At 38.4% G+C, this 20,978-nt stretch overlaps 1 protein-coding gene across 1 annotated transcript in view; it reads right to left on the reverse strand.

Annotated features, from left to right (window-relative positions):
* Positions 1-20,978, reverse strand: part of ENPP1 (ectonucleotide pyrophosphatase/phosphodiesterase 1) — a 72,806-nt gene that overhangs the window by 23,733 nt on the left and 28,095 nt on the right. Inside the window, exons 2-12 of the mRNA XM_046005844.1 lie at positions 15,567-15,639; positions 13,965-14,081; positions 12,834-12,959; positions 11,892-11,952; positions 9,637-9,734; positions 7,474-7,553; positions 6,090-6,209; positions 4,927-5,036; positions 3,442-3,507; positions 2,847-2,919; positions 383-491 (exon numbers count right to left, since the gene is read on the reverse strand). Of these exons, the coding sequence (XP_045861800.1) occupies positions 383-491; positions 2,847-2,919; positions 3,442-3,507; positions 4,927-5,036; positions 6,090-6,209; positions 7,474-7,553; positions 9,637-9,734; positions 11,892-11,952; positions 12,834-12,959; positions 13,965-14,081; positions 15,567-15,639 (1,033 nt within the window). The remainder of the gene's footprint in view (positions 1-382; positions 492-2,846; positions 2,920-3,441; positions 3,508-4,926; positions 5,037-6,089; positions 6,210-7,473; positions 7,554-9,636; positions 9,735-11,891; positions 11,953-12,833; positions 12,960-13,964; positions 14,082-15,566; positions 15,640-20,978) is intronic.

The raw sequence follows: 20,978 nt of genomic DNA on the forward strand, positions 1-20,978 counted from the left end.
AAAATCAGATTTTTCATGCTAAAGAAAATAAGAAAAGCACATAATAATGCATACAAGTTAACTCTAGAACTGTTAGACTAGATTTACCAAAATTTAATATTGAATACTTTTTTTTTTAGCTATCTAAAATTCCTGGTGTAAACCTTCCCCAAATCAGGAGATGGGTCCACTGTTATTGACAGGCTCTTAGGTTTCTGTGAATTCTGTGTTTTACCTGTACTTTACGTTCAATATAATTTTTTCCTAAAAACTTTCCACAAAAAAACTACATAAAAAAATTAACTATAACAATTAAAAGAAATTAGGTCACAATAACTAATCAAGGAAGCTTTTTTGGGAGCACCATTTAACCTGAAGGGTAAATGATGCAAAGTCAGATTACCGTGATCTGAAACAAGGATAAGGTTCAGGCATCGATGCAAGTTCAGCTCTTTCAGACCATCCATCAGCATGCCAACCATGTTGTCAACCCTCTGCAATGCTCTGATGACCTATGAAAAGGAAGCGATTTCATGTGCTGGATTCCATACTAATGACTATTTCTACATAAAGCTATCTCTGTTAATACAGGGAAGGTTCAGTGGATGAAACTATTACGATGAACTGATTTACATTAGGCTAAGCCAGGGCAGGTAAGGCAATGCCCATTAACAGAAGAAGGGCCAAAAAAAGGTGGGGGGGACCCAAATCCCACACATGCTCAGTTATAAGTACTGGGAATGACACCAGGGGATCTGATTGTCTAACCTGTCAAAAATGTTAAAATTATTCATGAAATGATTTTTACAGTTCTTATATTGTATTTGATTTTTAAAATTACAACTAGGAAAACAACTCATTATTTCCTTACAAACTATATGTATTTTGCATATGTTGTATTGCAAGAACACAGAAGAGCAAATGGTTTTAGCAACTTGCATAACTTGCTTTTCTGCTCTCCTTGCAAAACCACCTGAGGAAAATTCTTGGCAGTTCTACGTGTGTTTTCTGTTGTGCATCAAATCTGTCTTGTCTCTATGGTCAATTAATTTCACTGTAATATGAAATAAGCTCCCTCAAGGCGGTCTTTCGTTTGCTCAAAGCTACCCAAGTAATTCAAATTGGAATTTTTAAGTATTAAAATAAAATGGGTTCCAATGTGCCAGTAATATTAGAATTTAACAGAGGTTACAAATTGGTGACTATGACATAAAAAGCAATGGGCTCAGTCTTGAATGCAGATGAATCAGAAAAGTAGTACTCTGGCAAATCTTCAGTGAAATTAGAAAAGGCAACACTGACTTTACAATTCATATGATCTGATAATCAGACAATTACAAAATGATCCTTAGACTTATTTGTAGCCAAACTGACCTGGACAGGTCACTAAGTTCCCTTAGTGAATGAATAAAAATTACACTAGCATCTAGCCAATTGTCAAACCGATGTAACGCTGACAAGAAGCTTTTCCCTTTCACCGATGATAATATGGTTGCGTTGTCCGCCATGCGTCTTCCTTTCCCTACGTCTAAGGAGCATTTGTGCTTAGTTGAAGGACAGAAGCAAAGCAAGGGCACATGGAATTACTAACTACATTAGAGCTGCTAGAGATGGATTTTGATGGAAAGATCTAGAGAGTAAATACAGACCTAGGTTGAAGGTCAACTTCCCTCTCTGTTCACGCTCTTTTAGCTGACAAGATGGCACCCAAAAGAACCTATGCTCTAAGGGTGCAAATCTGGAGTAAACCCAGGGAAAGGGAAACCAGGAGAAGATGGATTAAGCAGGTGTTTTAAACTCAAGTGAGTAAAATGAGCCTATGTTCTCCCCTCCTGCTGTTGCTGAAGCAAGAATTTAGAGCAAGTAGCACTCTCAAAACCAGAGCTCACAACAGACACATGAAGATAGGCTCTGTTCTAGACTCTGCACTAAAGAGTCCTTGAGGCTCACAAACGATCCAGCTTGGGGGTGAAATTCTAGCTATTCCTAGTCTTTTATCTCCTGGAGTCACATGGGGAAAAAGATAACAGAGTCTGAGATTAGGGACCGGCTACACTGATTCTCCTTTCCTTGTGACCAACAATACTCACAGATCCTTCTTGTTTCTTTTCAGATCTCAGGTCACAGATAAAATATACATCATAAGGAAAGTCGGCTTAGAAATACAAAGAAAGAAGCTCAAATCATTTTCTGTTCTAATGCTTCCTCTGCTCCAAGAAACAAAAATCATATGGCCACACAAACACTGAAAGCAGTATTTGATTTTTTAAAGCACTATACTGATTACAACATAGCCAGGAGTGAGCTAAGCGCCTTAAAGAGTGTCAGGTCAAATACACTGACAGCCTTAGTCCATGAGCTGTTTCCCCATCTCTAGCTTCCTAGGAACTGCTCAATAAAACCACAGTAATTTCAAATTCTCTATAGTTTTGACAAAATTTCCTATTTTTTGATGCCCAGGCTCTGTTGTGAACATGAGCTCAGACATTAGAGATATATCTCCTAGGGTAGAGAGGTCATGGGAGGCTTCTTGTGGCATCTGACTAATTCTCTTATATTAAATAGAAAATTAGAGTCTTTCCCATTTATAACATTTCCAAAGACCCCTTACTTTTTAGGTTGATGTAGGGAGAAACGGAGGCTTTGGAATTGAGAATATAGAATTTACCCTCAGTTTGAGTTAGCACTGTTGAAAGTACAGACGAGACAAATTCTCCCTACCATTATTTTTATGAAAGCTCATCCTCTGGTTTAGTAAAATTGTGTTTACTACTCATTCCAGAATCACGGAAACTTAGAGACTGGTCTAGAAACCTGCTTCAAAGCAAGGTGTAGTTAGAAGCAATCACTGATAAAACGATACTTACTTCACTGCTGACTGGTCCATATGAATGACCTGAAGAATCTGGTTCTTCTAAATACAGAGTGTAAAAGTGTGGTCTAAATCAAACAGCATCAAAATGTAATATTTTATAAACACATTGTAAAACAGAATGGAAAAATAACTTAACAATTGATAGTGATGAAATAGTCTACAACTGTGTGCCTGGGTGGCTCAGTGGGTTAAGCCTCTGTCTTCAGCTCAGGTCATGATCTCAGGGTCCTGGGCTTGAGTCCCACACTGGGCTCTCTGCTCAGCAGGGAGCCTTCTTTCCCCCCTTTCTCTGCCTGTCTCTCTGCCTACTGGTGATCTCTCTCTCTCTCTGTCAAATAAATAAATAAAATCTTTTTTTTTAAATAAATAATAAAAAATAAAAAGTCTACAACACTGGGTAACATTTCTAAACTTGCTGAGAAATTATTTACAGGTTTGGAGTTCCTCAAAATGCTCCGTAAAAAGAGTTCATTTGGATACAAAATGCCAGAGACAAGTGCAAAGCTTTCTTGCAGCTCATTTTAAAATATTGTGTAATTTCTATAAAACAAAGGAGTATTTCCCATAGAAATTAGGCCTCTACATACCTTTCATCTTCAGGAAGCTGCAACCACTTAAGAATAGTTAAAATCCTTTCTTCAAAAGGTATTGAACTAAAATTAAGAACAAGCAAAATGAAACAATTTGTGACAATTGTTGAGTTTAAAATATCAGTGATTTTCTTACGCAAAGTAGCACTGAAAGCCTAAAACAATCCCATGCGTTACCTGTGTTTGAAGCAATGCAGAAGTTTTATTTGAAAACTCAATAAAGGAACAAAGGTTAAGCTTTACACATAATTACACAAATTAATTCCTTAGCCCATGTTAATATAAGCTATGCTCAGACTCAACTAAAACAAAGTCTGTTCTACAGAAATGCTTTACTCAGCAATGCAAAAGAAAAATAGGACTTTTTTTTTTTCAGTTGGGGAGGCTGGGGGGCACCTGGGTGACTCAGTCATTAAGCGTCTGCCTTCAGCTCTGGTCATGATCCCAGGGTCCTGGGATCAAGCCCTGCATTGGGCTCCTTGCTCAGCAGGAAGCCTGCTTCTCCCTCTCCCTCTCCCTCTCCCGCTCCCCCTGCTTGTGTTCCCTCTCTTGCTGTGTCTCTGTCAAATAAATAAATAAAATCTTTAAAAAATTTAAAGTGCGCCTGGCTGGCTCAGTGGGTTAAGTCACTGCCTTCAGTTGGGATCATGATCTCAGGGTCCTGGGATTGAGCCCCGCATTGGGCTCTCTGCTCAGCAGGGAGACTACTTCCCCTCTTTCTCTCTCTGCTTGCCTCTCTGCCTATTTGTGATCTCTGTCCATCAAATAAATAAATAAAATCTCTCTAAAAAAAAAAAAAAGAAAGAAAGAAGAATTGGGGAGGCTGTAGGGGCGCCTGGGGGGCGCAGTCTGTTAAGCGTATGACTCTCGATTTCAGCTCAGCCATGATCTCAGAGACCTGAGACCAAGTCCGGTGCTTGGCTCCTCACTGGGTGAGAAGTCTGCTTGCGATTCTCTCTCTCCCTTTCCCTCTGCACCTCCCCCTGCTCACACATTCTCTCTCTCTCAAATAAGTAAATTTTTAAGGAATAAATAAATAAATATTTGCTTCTTCTATCTACTCGAGGATGTTATTCCTATATCTGAGAACAGCAATTGCTACCAGGTGAACAACCCCTGCGTCGATACATTCTATAAAGCGTACCTCTTGGACAGCTCATTTGCTCATGACTCTTAAAAAGCCACAGTCACCACAACTTCCTATTTTATTCCTGCCCAAAGATCTGAATGCAAACTCCAACATGTTACCAGCACTTCTTAGAAAACCTCTAGAAAAAACTCGGTCTAGTTTTGCTGTCCATCATCTATCCAAAACATACGTACCCTACATCTAAAAGGGAGCTGAGATCGAGTTCTTGTTCTGACTGTTCTCATGCTTCAGTCAACACATCACAGCAACGCTGGAGCTTAGCTCTTGATAAAAAGTAGAAGCTGAGATTTAGAACAAATGAGCTGTTCTGAAAAAAGTACGTGTATACATACCCATTATACATTTTATAGATGTCTGGGAAAATTCCATTAATTTCCACATCTGATCCTGGCCAAAAAAAGGTGCCACTTTTCAGGCCTTGATATTTCGTGGTGAGCCAAATCTGGGGAAGAGAGTGAACGCAAGTCAGAAAACTACACAACCGTGCATCTGTTAGGCAAGTATGTGCTCATGGGACATCAGAGCATTCCCCCCAAGTGCTACAGGATTTCTGAAGTGAAGAAGCTTCAGCAGTGAGACTACAGAATAATCAATAGGACACTGGACAGCAGTAACATGAAATGAAATAGAGAGTACTTAACCTAAAAACTATAGACGCCATCAGCTGGAAACCTCTGCAACTTTCAGAGCCCTAGCCTTTGATTTTAACAGGCTCCCCTGGCAAGAAAAAAATACTCCCAAACACACATGTGTTTAATTTGTTGACATTTTTGTTCTGTGACTAACACATATTAAGCACTTCTTGCCAATTACAATTCTAAATAGTATCCCCAGAAGCATCCCAATTATTAATTTGGTTAATCTTCATAATAACCCCCTGAGGTAGTTAACGGTATCATCCACAGGATAAATATAAGAAAACTGAGCCACTGAAAGAATAATTTGCCCAAAGTCACATAGTTTCAAATATCAGCACTAAAATATGAATTTATACCCTGCAAATTAAACATCATGCTTTTTTTTCCTTCTAAGAGGAATACTGAGACTATCCAAAAAGACCCCACAGAATTTTTGTGGCAGTTTTTTAAAAATACAAAGAACACATATAAATTATGTCCAGAAGGAATCTTCTCAGCATATACAAATGAAGTCAGAGTTTACCTCCTTCAGAAACTTAGTTTTGTATGGATCAAAATATGGCCCCCCGACTACGGCTACAAACTATTGGTACAAGAAGGTAGAATTAAGCAGAAAAGAAAAAAAGTTCAGAATTCCCCCAACCCGGCTATGAAATAAAACTACACCCACTGCACAATGATACAAGATTTAGGATTATCAGCATTCTCCTTCATGTACAAAAGGATGGCCACAGACAGGATCAATGATATCAGATATTAAAAGCTCCAGGGAATCTGTTATTTCACTCTGATTGAAAGAGATGAGAATAATTTAAAAAACAAACAATTTTAGTAGCTAAAACAAACAAACAACTCACTGGTTCTCCTTTGTACCATGCAGGATTAAATTTCTCCTTACTTTTAAGTCCAAACAAAGCGTTAATTTTGGGATCATATATTTTATTGTCAATTATGCCATGGGATTCTGGATAAAGTCCCTAAAAAATAGAAAAACAGGTTTTATGCAAGTTGTGAGGGTTTTTTTTATTTTTTATTTTTTATAAACATATAATGTATTATTAGCCCCAGGGATACAGGTCTGTGAATCGTCAGGTTTACACACTTCACAGCACTCACCATAGCACATGCCCTCCCCAGTGTCCATAACCCAACCACCCTCTCAAGTTGTCAGTTTTTTAACATGAAATAAGGTTCAAGAACAAAAGCATCAAAGAGAAAATAGGTAACTGAAGCTGCAAGAAACTTAACGTAGTTTAAGGAGAGAAGAACAAAACAACGCGAGTGTTAAAACACAACCAACCACTCAAGATTTTATAATACAGTATTTGCATTTTAAATTATGTAACAGGAGAAAATAAGTTAGGAATGGTATGGATGAGGAGCTATATAAATAGGCAGCCTCCCCAATTTTTTTAAAAGATTTTATTTTTATGTATTTATTTATTTGAGAAAGACAGAGTGCAAGTGGTGGGGGAGGAGCAGAGGGAGAGGGGCAGGAGGACTCCACACTGAGCCGAGTCCAACATGGCCCAGATTTCATAACCCTGACATCACGACCTGGGCCAAAATCAAGAGTCAAATGCTTAACCAACTGAGCTACCCAGGCACCCCTACAGAGCTACCCAGGCACCCCTACAGCCTCCCCAATTTTTTAAAAAAGTGTCCTATTTTCCTTTTGCATTGCTGAGTAAAGCATTTCTATAGAACAAACTTTTAGTTGAGTCTGAGCATAGCTTGTATTAACACAGGCTAAAGAATTAATTTCCGGGCTTCAACCATAATGCCTAATGAATTTGACTATTTTCCTGGACTCCAATTAAACTGGGAAACTTTGAAACAAAAACAGGGCTGCAATCCTATAGAGAGTCAGGCAAACTGGATTGCTTAAACTTATACATCAAGGTGATTGGAAAGACAAGTTGAGAACCCATAAATGTAGGACAAATTTGTACAAATAGAGCAAACTACAAAACTGTAAGAAGAAACAAGACACAAAAATTGGAGAATCTTAAACTGAAAGGAAACCAAGAAGAGTCTTTAGTCATTTCTTTTCAAGACGGAAAAACTGAGACCAGAAGGTAAAGTGACCTTCCCCAAATTACAGATAATTAGTGGCAAAGACTAAGTTTCCTTGCTTAACCACCTATTGGGAAAGAAGTGATCTAATGTCTATTGCCTCAAAAAATGCAACATTTACACCTCTCTTCTGTGAACATACAAAAGTTGAAACTTGGAGCTTACCGTGACAATGCTGTAGTGATTGGGAAAAGTTTTTGTTGGATATACTGGTCTCATGTTTTTGGCGTATGTTCCACAGTTTTCTATAAGGGAAACAAATTAAAGATTGTTATTAAATGCAACTGACAATCTGTTTACTTCATCTAGCTTTCCTACCAAATAAGTCTAAACAGCTTTAAAAAAATTAACCCAGGAGGGATTTATAACCATATATAAAAATTTAGACTTAATTATAAAGCAACATTGTAGAATCAAATTCAATGTTAAGAGTTAATTTTTCTCAAAAAAAAATTGAACAAAATAATTAAGCCAATGAAAGAATTATCCCATACTTATCAATAACATTAACTTCCAGAAGGAGCATGTACAATAATGACACCTACTATATCTCTGTCTGATATTACTTAATGGTCATATACCTTAGTTATAAGAGGTAATTAAAAAAAAACAAACTGCATTGATGCCAAAATCTGCAAAATTAAAACAAGGCTGAAGCAGCAGCTTGGGGGGTGGGGGGGCGTGTCGCAGTGTGAAAATCCAGAACCAGCTATGTCTGGACAAACTCAACACAGCTCTAAAGACAAAAGGCATCTTCTGGCTTCATGCTGGAGAAAACACAGAAGTCAGACTGCGCTGGATTTAGCCTTGGTGTTGTGCTCACAATGTCATTCTCCTTTTCTCCTGCCTCTACTACTGAGAAAAAAAAACCTCAAAAACTAATGACTCTAGCATTTCAATAAATCACTGCTGAAAACGTTCCTCCAATTAGCAAGTATCTCAATGCCTTCCAAACACTGCGGAATTATAGGGTATGTCCCCTAAGTATCCAAAGCTAGGGCTTAGGCTGATTGTGTGCTGATTTCTTTTAAAACCTCACATATAGTACCCACAACTCCTTAATTCTGAACCCGGGATGCCATGTGTGGTGCCATGGAAACAAACAGACCCCCTAAGGGTCACAAAGGACCAGATTCAGGCCTCAAAGCCCGTGGGCCTAACTGCTAAGAACAGAGCCTTCCTTGACCATGCCTGTTTTTTGGTAAAGATTTTTTTTCATGTCAATGATTACTTATAAAAATTATTTTCTTCGGGGTGCCTGGGTGGCTCAGTGGTTTAAGCCTCTGCCTTCGGCTCAGGTCATGATCTCAGGGTCCTGGGATCGAGCCCCGCATCAGGCTCTCTGCTCAGTGAGGAGCCTGTTTCTCCCTCTCTCTCTGCCTGCCTCTCTGCCTACTTGTGACCTCTCTCTCTGTCAAATAAATAAACAAAATATTTTAAAAAAAATTATTTTCTTCTAGGTAGAAATTAAAAAGAGAAATATTTAAAAAGTCTCCCCCAAATTATTTTGGTTCATCATAAAAGAAGTAAAATAAATGCACATGTTTACTGAGAGTGATTTTCATATTTAAACTAATCTCATATACTCAAGGCTAGTAAATAATATTTTAGAATTCCAGAACACTAAAATCATTGTATTAACTTCTATTTCAGCCTCGTATTACACTGTAACCACTTAACTACTGATCACTGATAATGAGCAAAGTTCTACAGTTTTTATGCCCATATGCAATTTTTTTCCTTTCTCAATAAACAGTGAAGATACAAGTGATACCCATATAACTGGGGCTTAATGTGATTTAAAACTTGAGCTTTAGTATTAAGACCACTCTACTACTGCATCACTAACTTATAGAATAATCATTCAATTAAGACCTTGTATGAGGCAAAAAAATTGGAAGGATGCTACATGATAGTATAGGATAACTAGCAAATATTCTACACTACTAGAATCATATCAGAAATACTTTCAGTTTTGAAAATCCCATTTTAAGATGTAATAAATATCAAATAAATGATTTTTCCACAAAAGGAATCCAAAATTCTAAGAAAAAATACATACATACATACGGGTATCTATTGTGTGTGTGTGTGTGTGTGTGTGTGTGTGTGTGTGTATAAACTGTATTACCTTAGAAGTATTTAAAAGGCAGCTTCAAAGTAATTATAATATTGCAGACTAATTCCTTATCATCAGGTTCAATTACTTCATTGTAGTGATGTTTGGTAAAACACATTCTGCCAGTATTTTTCCAAAGAAAGCCCGCATCCCTAGTCTATCTCACTGAAACAGTGACACTCCCAATAGCGAACTCCGAAGTTACTCACTTAGTTTGCTAATAACAGGAAGAAGGCCACCCCAAGTGTGTAAATATTCTGCCCTGAAGCCATCCAAGGAAAATAAGAGGGTCGGAGGCATTTCAAACCTGGATAATGAGAAAGGGGGGGGGGGGGAATGTTTAAAAAAGCAGATGGAAGACACACATCCAGTGAAGGTTCTTTTCCTTCCTTGGCACAGGTCCAGTGAAGATTTCTCACTTAGGTCAGCATGTGATCTAAAGTAAACTAACAAGTTCAGCAAGCATCCTTATAAAGGAGATTTCACATTGATATGCAATACACATGCTTTTATATTTCATTATCTGTATGATAAATACATATATCATCAAATAAGATTTCTCAAGCACTCAGACCATGTTGAGCCAATGTATGGAGACTAGCATTCATAGTCCCTGCTATTCCAAAAACTGGACCAAATGCTACTAAAATATAATAATATTTTCCCAGTTTGCAGAATGTTAATAAATAGCATTCTCTAAATTACATTTTTGTTTCCAGTAAGTTTTTTCCTGAACAACCACTTTCTGATATCATCTCTATGTGAATCTGCTAGATGGTAGCTCATATCACATAAACTATATATAAAATTTAGTTTTTAAATTTACTATATTGAAAAGACAGTACTATTTAGTAGAGATGTTTGAAATGTATTCATTACTTTTTAATAAATAAACAACAAGGAAATGACCCAAAGCTAGGAATAAACAATGAGGGTATGTGTGCGTGCACACATGCATGCACACACACACACACACACACACACACAGTGTACGTGGTGTGGAAATCCAAAGGAGGAAAAACATTTACAGTGATGTGCTCAGTCAAGGAGAACAACTATGGGCAGCTGTTATATGGCCAAACCAGAACAGGTATGGTTCAGAACTTCTGAACTTCTAATAATACCTGGTGGACAATAGGAGAGTCACAGATCACAGACCAACCATAAAAGAACTTTCCACTTAAAGTTTACTCCGTAATTTAAAATTTGACAGTAAATGCCTAACTTTGCCTTGCCTTTTTTCAATTCTACCTCCTCCTCAGCTTACTCTCACACACAAATGCAAATGGAAAAAGAAAAAAAAAATTGGTATGTAATTTCCACTAACTCGTGTTTGCACCATAGCTCAGAAGATTCCAGAATCAGATGCATAGGGTCTCAATGGTCCATCACTGTATAAAATCATTTGTATTCACTCAACATAAAACATAAACTGCTCATTGTGCCACCAGGTAGATACTTCTAGTATCATAACACAGGTTCCTAATTACCATCTCATTGTAAAGAAAGGAACAGTTACATTTCCATGAAAAGGATCAATATTACAACTGAAAAATCATGATCAGTATGTAGAAGGAAAAGAAAGATTCAAAATTCACTAAATCTAAATTTTCCAATAAGTCTTGGACTTAAAGGACAGCACAAAATATAAGAGAGGTCCCTTTGGAAAAAAGTCTCTTCTACTGTAATTTTTTGGTTTGGGTTTAGTTTTTGCTGCAGCTACTACTGCTGTTTTAAACAAAAAAGTACTCTCTCATCCAAAAGAAAAAAATACACATCCTATAAAGCAAAAATAAATTATACACACAAAAAAATAAGCTAAAGCACAGCTTTAAAAATTTTAATAGTTTGGAAAAAAATGATGACTTTAAAAAGGTAAAAATGTATTTCTGAAGATGAATAATTCAAATTATACAAGGTAAGAGATTTCATGTGGAGCAGAGATAAATGTATGTAACATCTTCATAAAATCTACCCCCCCTTGAATTGCACACAAATTTTTCTGATGGCCTAGCATACATAAGGTACTGTGCAAAATACTTTAAGGGTAAAAAGAACCAAAATGAATCATAAAAATTATGCAACATTCTCTCACAGATACATTGCTTATCCTTCTAATTTATAAGTGAACCAAAATACAAAAAATTAAAAGAAAACTGTAAAGAAATTTGCTACAGATTTAACTCTCAAAGCTACAAATGAAAGTAGAGTCTTCCTTCCTAAGGAGAAAGACAAAAGATTTCCACCCACTGCTCATGAACACTATAGACCAAATAGTCACAACCTCTCTTTTTTCTGTTAGCTTCTGGAAGGGGAGGTCATTCCATAATTAACTCCACACCACCGGTGCCCAACACAAGGCCTGACTAAAAATACCATTTAATGAACCAATGATCTTTTCAATTTGGAAAGAGAAAAAAAAAATAGTACCTCAGAAAAATAGTATTTCAGAACATCATCTTACCCTGCTGGACACTGTGGCTCGTTTATGTTCTCACATGTTTCTTCTACCCAACTTTTCTCTCCTAAAATATTTTCAAGAAATAAAACAAGTTGAACACACTGAACAGTACCAATGATTGTGATGCTGGGGGACATATTATGACAGAGTCCAAAACCAAAATGTTAACAGATATATAGATAATATGGGGCATGATTCTAGGAAAACACAACAAATACAGAAAGTTACTCTGTTTCATAGTAAGAGTTAGTTGATATCAGAAAGAAAAAAAATGTGTAATTGTAAGACTAAAACATATTACTATATTCGCGAGAACTGAGTTCTCGAGTTGTTCACTCTTGAGTTGTTAACATTTTCAGGCAAAATTTACAAGCCTCCTTTTGTCCACCCAACAACATCTTCTAGTACTAAATCCTCGATATCACAGTTCCTCTCATATCAATTGCAAAGAACCCTGGGACAAAACATCAGGATAGCATCAGTTTACATAATATCCCATGACCCTGGACTGTAATTTCACATTTATTCTTTCAACACGTGGCAGACACTGTCCTCATTCACTATGAGGGCACCTGGGACATGGAAGTCAGCCAGGACTGCAAAAGACATCTTTCCACAAGGCAGCATGAAATATGGAGCTGATGTCAAAATAACAGGGGGCGGTAGAGGGAGAGGGAGTGACTATGGCTAGAACAAGATTTGCTGAGCGAAGACAGTAGTAATTCTTTACCCGATGGATGGGTACAAAATTCACTGTGTACTTTCTTTACTCATATGTGTTTGAATCTTTCCTTAGTAAAATGTTTTTTAAATATTTTCTCAGCCAACATAGTTGATCCCTAAGTAAGACTCATAGTGTAAAAAATGACCCCTCTGCAAAACCCCACCGCCACTGAGGAGGATGGTGGGCTGCCGTGGAACAAGATGGATGCGTGGAGAGCTGACCTCGGCACACGGCGCTGTAGTTGATACAGCAGTCGCCCTTGTCCCTGCAGTCATCGGAACAGGAGCAAAGGCTTCTGGACAACCTTTTCTCACCACATCTGAATTTGCTGCAAGTCCATATACGTTCTAGAAACAAACAACAAAATACACATTACGGTCCCAATTCAACACATCTGACATGAACCCAGACTTGCTCTCTTCTGGAGCAGGATCCACATGACACCATGAACATTTTCATAACTTGTAGTTCCTCTGAGAGCCTGCCACCGCAGTGGTCGAGCTGAACTAACAGACAGAAAACGTGCAAGAAACAATTGCTATTATGTTGCTAAAAAGAACAGAATTTCATCATTTTAAAACATGGACAAACATTATTATTGTAGAATTCAGGCTTTTTCCTCCAACCATTTTCAGGGTTCTCAAAATTTAATCTGAACCTAGCCCATTCTCATTTAAATATTAAATATACAAGTCATATGTAGAGAAATCCAAATCAAACCGAGAACATTTCCATATTCTGATGATTTTATTTTGAAGTGTAAGTAGACATGTAAGTACACTGAAACTAATGTAACATTCTGTGTCAACTCTACACTTCAATAAAAAGAAGTAGATGTGGGGCGCCTTGGTGGCTCAGTGGGTTAAAGCCTGTGCCTTCGGCTCAGGTCATGATCCCGGAGTCCAACAATGGGAGCTCGCATCCGGCTCTCTGCTCCGCAGGGAGCCTGCTTCCTCCTCTCTCTCTGCCTAGTTGTGATTTCTCTCTGTCAAATGAATAAAATATTAAAAAAAAAAAAAAAAAAGGAAGTAGATGTCTAAGAACTCTTGTTTTAATGAGCCTACACTGAAAATATTCTAATATTTCAAGCAGCCTTTTGACCTTAGTTTAAGTGAAAATTAGATTATACTGGCTTTCAGCATACATTAAAATGTGGCATGGTTTGGCTAGCCATAAAGGATTGAATAAGGCAAAACTTGAGACATTTTTTTTTCTAAGGAAATACAAAGGCCAAAATTTTTTAAAATCTTAAATGAGTTAGATAAATCACATACCTAAAAGATGCAGAACTTATCTCTGATCTTTTACTAATGTCCATGACCCCTTCTTTTTCCCTGCAATTTTTTATTTACCTGGTTCTATACATGTCTCCTGGTAATCCAGACAGCAGTTTCCAAGGTCAACGCAAGCAACATCACAGCGGCAATTCCCAAATGTTCTCTCAAAGCAGCGACCTTTGCAACTTTTAACTGAAAATAGTGAATACTGGATTAGAGCTTTCAAATCACAAGCACAAAGTAATCAATGGATAGACTTAAGATAGACAGATTCAAATCCTACCTGACAAAACACGGATAGTGTAATAAAGGTACCCAAGAATCTTTTCAGAAATACACACAGAAAGTGGCACAAATAAAAGGCACAGAGTTTTTATCTCCTGTCATAGAGAAATAGAACTTTTAAAACTGATTACAAACCCGACTGGGGCTTATAAGACTTGAATCCTTACAGCACGGTAAAGAAAAGTCAGAAGGAGGACTTGTGCTGAATGTTTTCTGCTCAGAAAAGATTGGCCTAAACAGCCATAATGTTCTCTAATATTTCGTATGTGAGGTAAGATTTTAAAAGTGATTCTCTGAATATTTCAGAAAGAGAAAGAATGCCTGACATACCCCACCCCCAGTCTTGGTTTATAAAAGAAGTAATGTAATGTCCCTATGCAAGCTTTCTGCTGGAGTGACCCTCCCCCATCACCTAAAACACCCATTTAGCCTTCAGGCCCAGCCTGATGCGTGAACTTCCCAGTCAAGAGTCAAGGTCTGACTTCCATTTTTTAAGCTTTTATAAAACCTTGTCTCCCCCCGCCCCCACCCCGCTGCAACTGCCCAGTCACTTCCTTCCATCTGAACTAGGGCATTTGGTTAATAGCCTGGTCTCCCACTAGACACTAGACTCCCAGCTTCCTAAGGACAAAGACCACATGTGGATTTTGCCCAGCATACTGTGTCCCAGCAGCCCCCAAGATGCTGGACTATATTTGGTACTAGCAAGTTTTTGTTAAAACGGATACATGGTGGATATGGAAGGAAGACTTTTTATTAAAAACAATAATTTTATGTTATAACTGTTTACTACATACTTGGAAAAAGCTAAGTCCTCATTAGATTACTAAAATCCACTTGTAAGATAATACAAATCCAACAGAAAAAAGCAATAACCCTAGCTCCTAACCACCAAGGCCCACGATTTTAAAAGCCGTGAGGGCTCGTAACAGTAAGTTTCGGGTTGCCCAGTGACACTGAATGGTTACCTAGTAACTCCGCCAGGACTGCTTCAGAGACTAACTCCCTGGGGAAAAAGAGTGTCCCAGGAGTCCCTGGAGAGAGTCAGGGAGAGGGCTCCATGGGCCCAGCACCAGAATCTTTAGGCCGTATTTGCTTGTTTGTTTGAATTTTTTTGTTGTTGTTTTGGGGTTTTCTCTTTGTTTGGTTGACTTTTTTGGTCTAAGCCCCTCTTTGTTGTTTTAGGATGCAGTTTTGCAAATAAATAAAATTTTACATGCCTAATTCAATGAAAGAGCTTCAAGAAGGCTCAAACCAGCATCAGGTCTGCCATAACTACGGACCACACACAGATTAGGATATAATGCTTTTCTCAATCACATTCTGAAGAAGTCTAAATAGCAACACACATACACACACGTGTGTATGCGTGTGAATTACTCTAGTTATTACCTTCTTTGGCACAGCTTGGCTTCAACCCAAATATACAACCAAGGATTGTTGTTAACACACAGACTGACAATACCTGTAGAGAGAGAAAAAAAATTATATGGCTTCAAACCCTTTTATTTCATCAAATGTTTCTAAAGTTGCTGGTGCTGCTCTGTTTCCTGATGTCAGGTCACACGGATGTCTGTGCTTTGTGAAAATTCGAACTCCACACCTAGGCTTTGTGCATTTTTCTTTATGTATGTTACACTTCAAGAAAAAGTTTACTTAAGTGTTAGCAAACGAATTTATGCCATCGAAGATGAATGCTTCCAGAAACTTCCCAGTGAACGCAAATGAATCCAGTCAGAGAATTTGGAAATAATTAAGGGAAGGAGAGAGGAAAACAATCTATTTAGAGGTTCATTTTCTTAATTCTTTCTCAATTCTTCAGTTTTTCTTAATTCTTTCTTATTTGTTAATCCATAAAAGGCAATATGAGACTAGTAGACGCCTCTTTTACATAATTTAACTACATAAACCTAAACAATATCCTCACATGCCCCATGCCCCACAGTAGCTTGTGGGAACAGGCACTACTAGACAAGACTGGGCACCTGCACTGTGGGCCTGAACGTTACCACAAACTGGTTGTGTAACTTGGGGGAGATCACTTACATGCTCTAGACATCAGATTATTCCCCTATACCACTAAAGGGCTAGACTACATGGATCTCTAAAAATCTTTTCAGCTCTAACATTTTGCCACTTTCTCATTCTCCACTCTTGGGGCCTTTGGCATTTTAAGATAGATAGATATACCAGAAAGAATTTTTACTTGAGAATTAGAAAAGGAGAAAAAAAAAATCCAGAGAACAACCCTCAATATTTTTAGCAGCATGCAGTTTCCTTGACAGATCTCTGGAATCTCTTTGCAGGAAAATCCAACAAACCATGTATTCAGTACCAACTATGTGTAAAGACTGAATTATGCACAGGAAAGAGAAGAAATGCCTTAGGGAGCTTCTATCTCTGTAGAAAAACGTAAATATGATAGCATAAATGGCTCATATTTGGCCAGTGCTAGGAGCAACTCCCATTCCACAGTTGTTTAAAGAAGGAGAAAGGTTGCAGTGGTTGGAGAGAATGAGATCAGAGAAGGCTTCAGGGAGAAAAGCTTTAGCCAGGGTTCTGAAAGGGGGAGATGATGGTATGATATGATAGATGATCTGATAGAGAACACTAGTGGGAGGAAGGACAGCATCAGGACAGTTCTGAAGGAAGAAATGGAAGGCAGCAAATGAACAACGAGCAGCCTACTTTGGCAAGAACAAAGTATATGCAAAGGGGAATGGATGTAGTGACAGGTGGAGTGGTGTTTCCCCAAAGCCAAGCTAAAGAGATAACAGAGACCAGAGGAATGGGTAAATGGGACAGGGTGGATGGTGGGTGCAGGCTTTCATGAACTCGCTCCCTCAAATGGGACATCAAGTTTAACTGTATATGCCAGTTGCCAGGTTAGGTACTGGATACTCAGTAATAAAACAGACATGACCTTTGTCCTTGAGGTGCCTAATGTCAAGTGACTGCAAGAACTAAAGAGAAAGGAAATAATAAGTAAACTGAATTGGCAGGTCTGACTTATTTCAGAAGAAAATGAGGGTGAAGGAAGGAGGAGCAAGAATATAGTGGGTCTCGGGCACCTGGGTGGCTTGGTCAGTTAAGTGCCTGCCTTTGGCTCAGGTCATGATCCCAGGGTCCTGGGTAGAGTCCCACATCAGACTCCTTGCTCAGCAGGGAGGCTGCTCCTCCCTCTGCCTGCCTCTCCCCCATCTGTGCTTGCTTTCTCTCTCTTTCTGACAAAAAAAAAAAAAAAAAATCCTTAAAAAAAAAAAAAAAAGGATATAGTGGGCCTCAAACACAACAGGGTCTAGGTAAAGTCTTTCCCCTAGGAAGTCAAAAACCTAAGTTATGTATATCCACTGAAACAGGGAGTCACCATAGGAAGAGGTTGGACAAACAAGTAAACAATGGCAAACAGAACAAGGTACTAGCAGAGAGCACTAACAGATTCCCCTAAACCTTCGATGGTGGTGTAAGCAGGCACAAACATATGAAAGGTAATTTTTAAGTCTCTATCAAAAACACTAAAAACTCTTTCTGTTGGTTATGAACATATAGGGAAATGAAAAAATTATAAAACTCATCTGTATTTAGTATACTGTAATTTAAAACATGGAGAATTAAAGTCTTCATGATAATAAACTTATGAAGAACATCTGAACAGTGTTTTATCTTCTCATCATACAGCTTACAATACAGAGTAAATATCTTTTCCAGGCCTTGGCAAACCACCACATTCCTTTCCAAGCTTAAATTTTCCATATTTTAACCTTTGGACTTTTAATAACGTGAAGTATCTCCATGAGTTCCTTTAATATTAGTTTTTTTTTTAAGATTTTATTTATTTATTTGACAGAGAGAGAGAGGGAGAGAGAGAGAGACAGAGACAGAGAGATCACAAGTAGGCAGAGAGGCAGACAGGCAGGCAGAGAGGAAGAGGCAGGCTCCCCGCCAAACAGGCTGAGGCTTAACCCACTGAGCCACCCAGGTGCCCCCCTTTAATATGAATTCTTGTGCCAGTGTCTCTTGCTCTAGGACATCCTCATCTTCTCCATCATGACCACGCTCCTCACTATGTCCATAAACTCACCACACTAAGCTCCTCTGGCTGCATAGCTAGCTACAGTCTGTGGAACAGAGGCAGTGTTAACATTCTCACAGTTGGCTTTTTCTTCCAGAACCCCATTTACATGTGAACTGAATTTCACTTCTGGCATTATCACTTTTCTTTCCGTTTCTGAATTTTTACCTTTATCAGCAATTTTCTCTTTCAGTCATCCATCTGTATAAAATGTCATGTACATTTACCACCCATGGACAAGGAAGCAACACAACCACTTGCTTTGCTGTCTGTGAATGACTGACGGATACACAGTAACAATCACTGACAGACTTTAGAAGAAGCCATGTTGGTCACTGGCCACCATATGAGTCTGTTATTTACATGGTGATTTGTGGACTGAAAAGAGCTAGCAGCAAAGACTGTACTCAATGCAACTCCTCACAGTTGGTAAATCTTGGTAAGTGAAACTTGAACCACGTTGTTGGGGGACTGGTGTTCATGAATTAAACTGTGGTAACTGAAAGTGAGCATGCCACAGGGTCATGTAAATCTAGGGTCATCTGTACTCTCATAAGGGGCAAGAGAATTGTCCAAGGATGTTTATTTCAAAATTGTTTGTCTTCACAACAAACACACACAAACAAAAATCAAGAAATAAGCTCATTTTTAGAAACTGGCTTAAAAAGTCAGTTTAATCTACACAATCTCAGGAGGTTAGCCTCAAAGAAAGGCAACGTCAGAAAAAGGCTGAGAGGAAGATACAAAAAAACAACAAAACTGAAATACAGCCAGAGGAAGTTAGAAGCCACTGGTGATGGACATCCTCAATTTTCTTGGGCAAGTAAGAATATCTCCTGGGAGTGAAGAAGTCTAGCCAGGGCCCTATAACGAGGGGCATAAGACAGCCCAAGTGAAGAATGGTTGCAAATCCATGGTGCAAAGGAGACTGAGTCAACAAGAGAAGACTGCAAAGACCTTCATGCTCTGGGAGCCCAGCTGAACTGGGAGCAAGGAATGAGGAAGAATGGAAGTTATGAGCCTAAAAGGAATTTTAGAGTCTGGGTTCTCAGAAGTGGGACAGCTTGGAACAGAGATGAAACTAAAAGGAGAAACCTGAAATTGACATAAAATGCTTGTTGGAAGTAAGAAGACCCGAAAGTTCTACTACTTATGCTAATAATCAGAGTTAAATTTATACCAATAAATAAAAAAATCACAGTAGGAGAACTTTATTTATATTCTGAAACGTATTTGTTTAAAATACACATACCCTCACTGCTATAAGAAATTTAGTCATGGAGTTATATTACCAACAACTGTACTGTTCTCACTAAACATAAAACAGAACGCATGAACGGTTCCGTTACAATGACGTCTCATCTTGAGGAAAACTACAGGACGATCTGGTGGTAAGCAAGCATTTAAATCCCAAGCATTAGGGAGGAGCGCCTGGCTAGCTCCATCTGCAGAGTGCACACCTCCTGATCTTGGGTCAGTGAGTTCAAGGCCCATGATGGGCAAAGAGGCAACTTAAAAAAAAGAAGAAGGAGAAGAAGAAGAACAACAACTAAGTGGGTGATCAAGTCAGACTGTGAGACTGTGAGGGAAAAACCAACGTTCAACAGTCACTACGTGTCACACAGTTAACATCCAATAGAAATACCTTGTGAAAAAATACTGCTTCTAGCAGCCAAATATATCTAAAAATAAATCCAATAACTTAAAAGCCTAGATGATGAAAACTACAAAACTTTACTGAAGAGCAATAAAAAGGTGAATAAAAAGAGAAAAATGAAATACACAGAATTCTCAATCAGGGCGCCTGGGTGGCTCAATCAGTTAAGCATCCGACTTTGGATGTCAAGGTTGGAAGTTAAGCCCCGCAAAATACAAATCAAAATAAGTAAGTAAATGGTAAGCATGGGTTTAAAACACACATGATATATGCAATCTCCACCCTCCTGTTAAGCTGATGGGGCATGATTTTTTTTTTCATGACCTCTTCATTGCTAAAAGATGTTACTTAGATTTATCTTTTTTAAAAGATTTTATTTATTTATTTATTTATTTATTTATTTGAGAGAGTCAGAGAGCACCAGTGGGGAGGAGAGGGAGAAGCAGGCTCCCTGCTGAGTACGGAGCCTGCCCCAGGGCTTGATCCCAGGACCTTGAGATCGTGACCTGAGCCGAAGGCGATACTTAATGGACAGAGCCACCCAGGCGCCCCTAAATTTATCTTTTATAAGATAATGAAAAGCATGGAAAGAAACAAAAATATGACAATAAGGACAATCAATTCTCATCTACAATCACATCCAGAAAAGATGAAACTTAGATCACCTACTACAGTGTTAGACAATTCCCAATCAGAATAGTTTTTAATAGGAAATTTCAGAGCTGTGAAATCTAATTCAATTTTAATTTCTTCTCAAAGTGGTTTAAGAAAGCCATGTCAGGGACACCCAGGTGGCTCAGCTGGACAAATAATTGTTGAGCTGAAAATCAGCCAACTGTGACTTCAGGCAGTTAAGGATCTGCCTTTGGCTCAGGTCATGATCTCAGGGTTCTGGGACAGGGACCCAGCGTGGGAATCCCTGCTGAACAGGAAGTCGGCTTCTCCCTCTGCCCCTCACCCACCCTCCGTTTGTGTGTGTGCTCTCTCTCTCAAACAATTTTTTTTTAAAGCAATGTCAAAATTCACTACTCATTTTTACCTCTGTAACAATTTAGGTAGTTTTCATATTCTCTTA

Source organism: Meles meles, chromosome 5, assembly GCF_922984935.1.
Source record: "Meles meles chromosome 5, mMelMel3.1 paternal haplotype, whole genome shotgun sequence".
NCBI lineage: Eukaryota > Metazoa > Chordata > Mammalia > Carnivora > Mustelidae > Meles > Meles meles.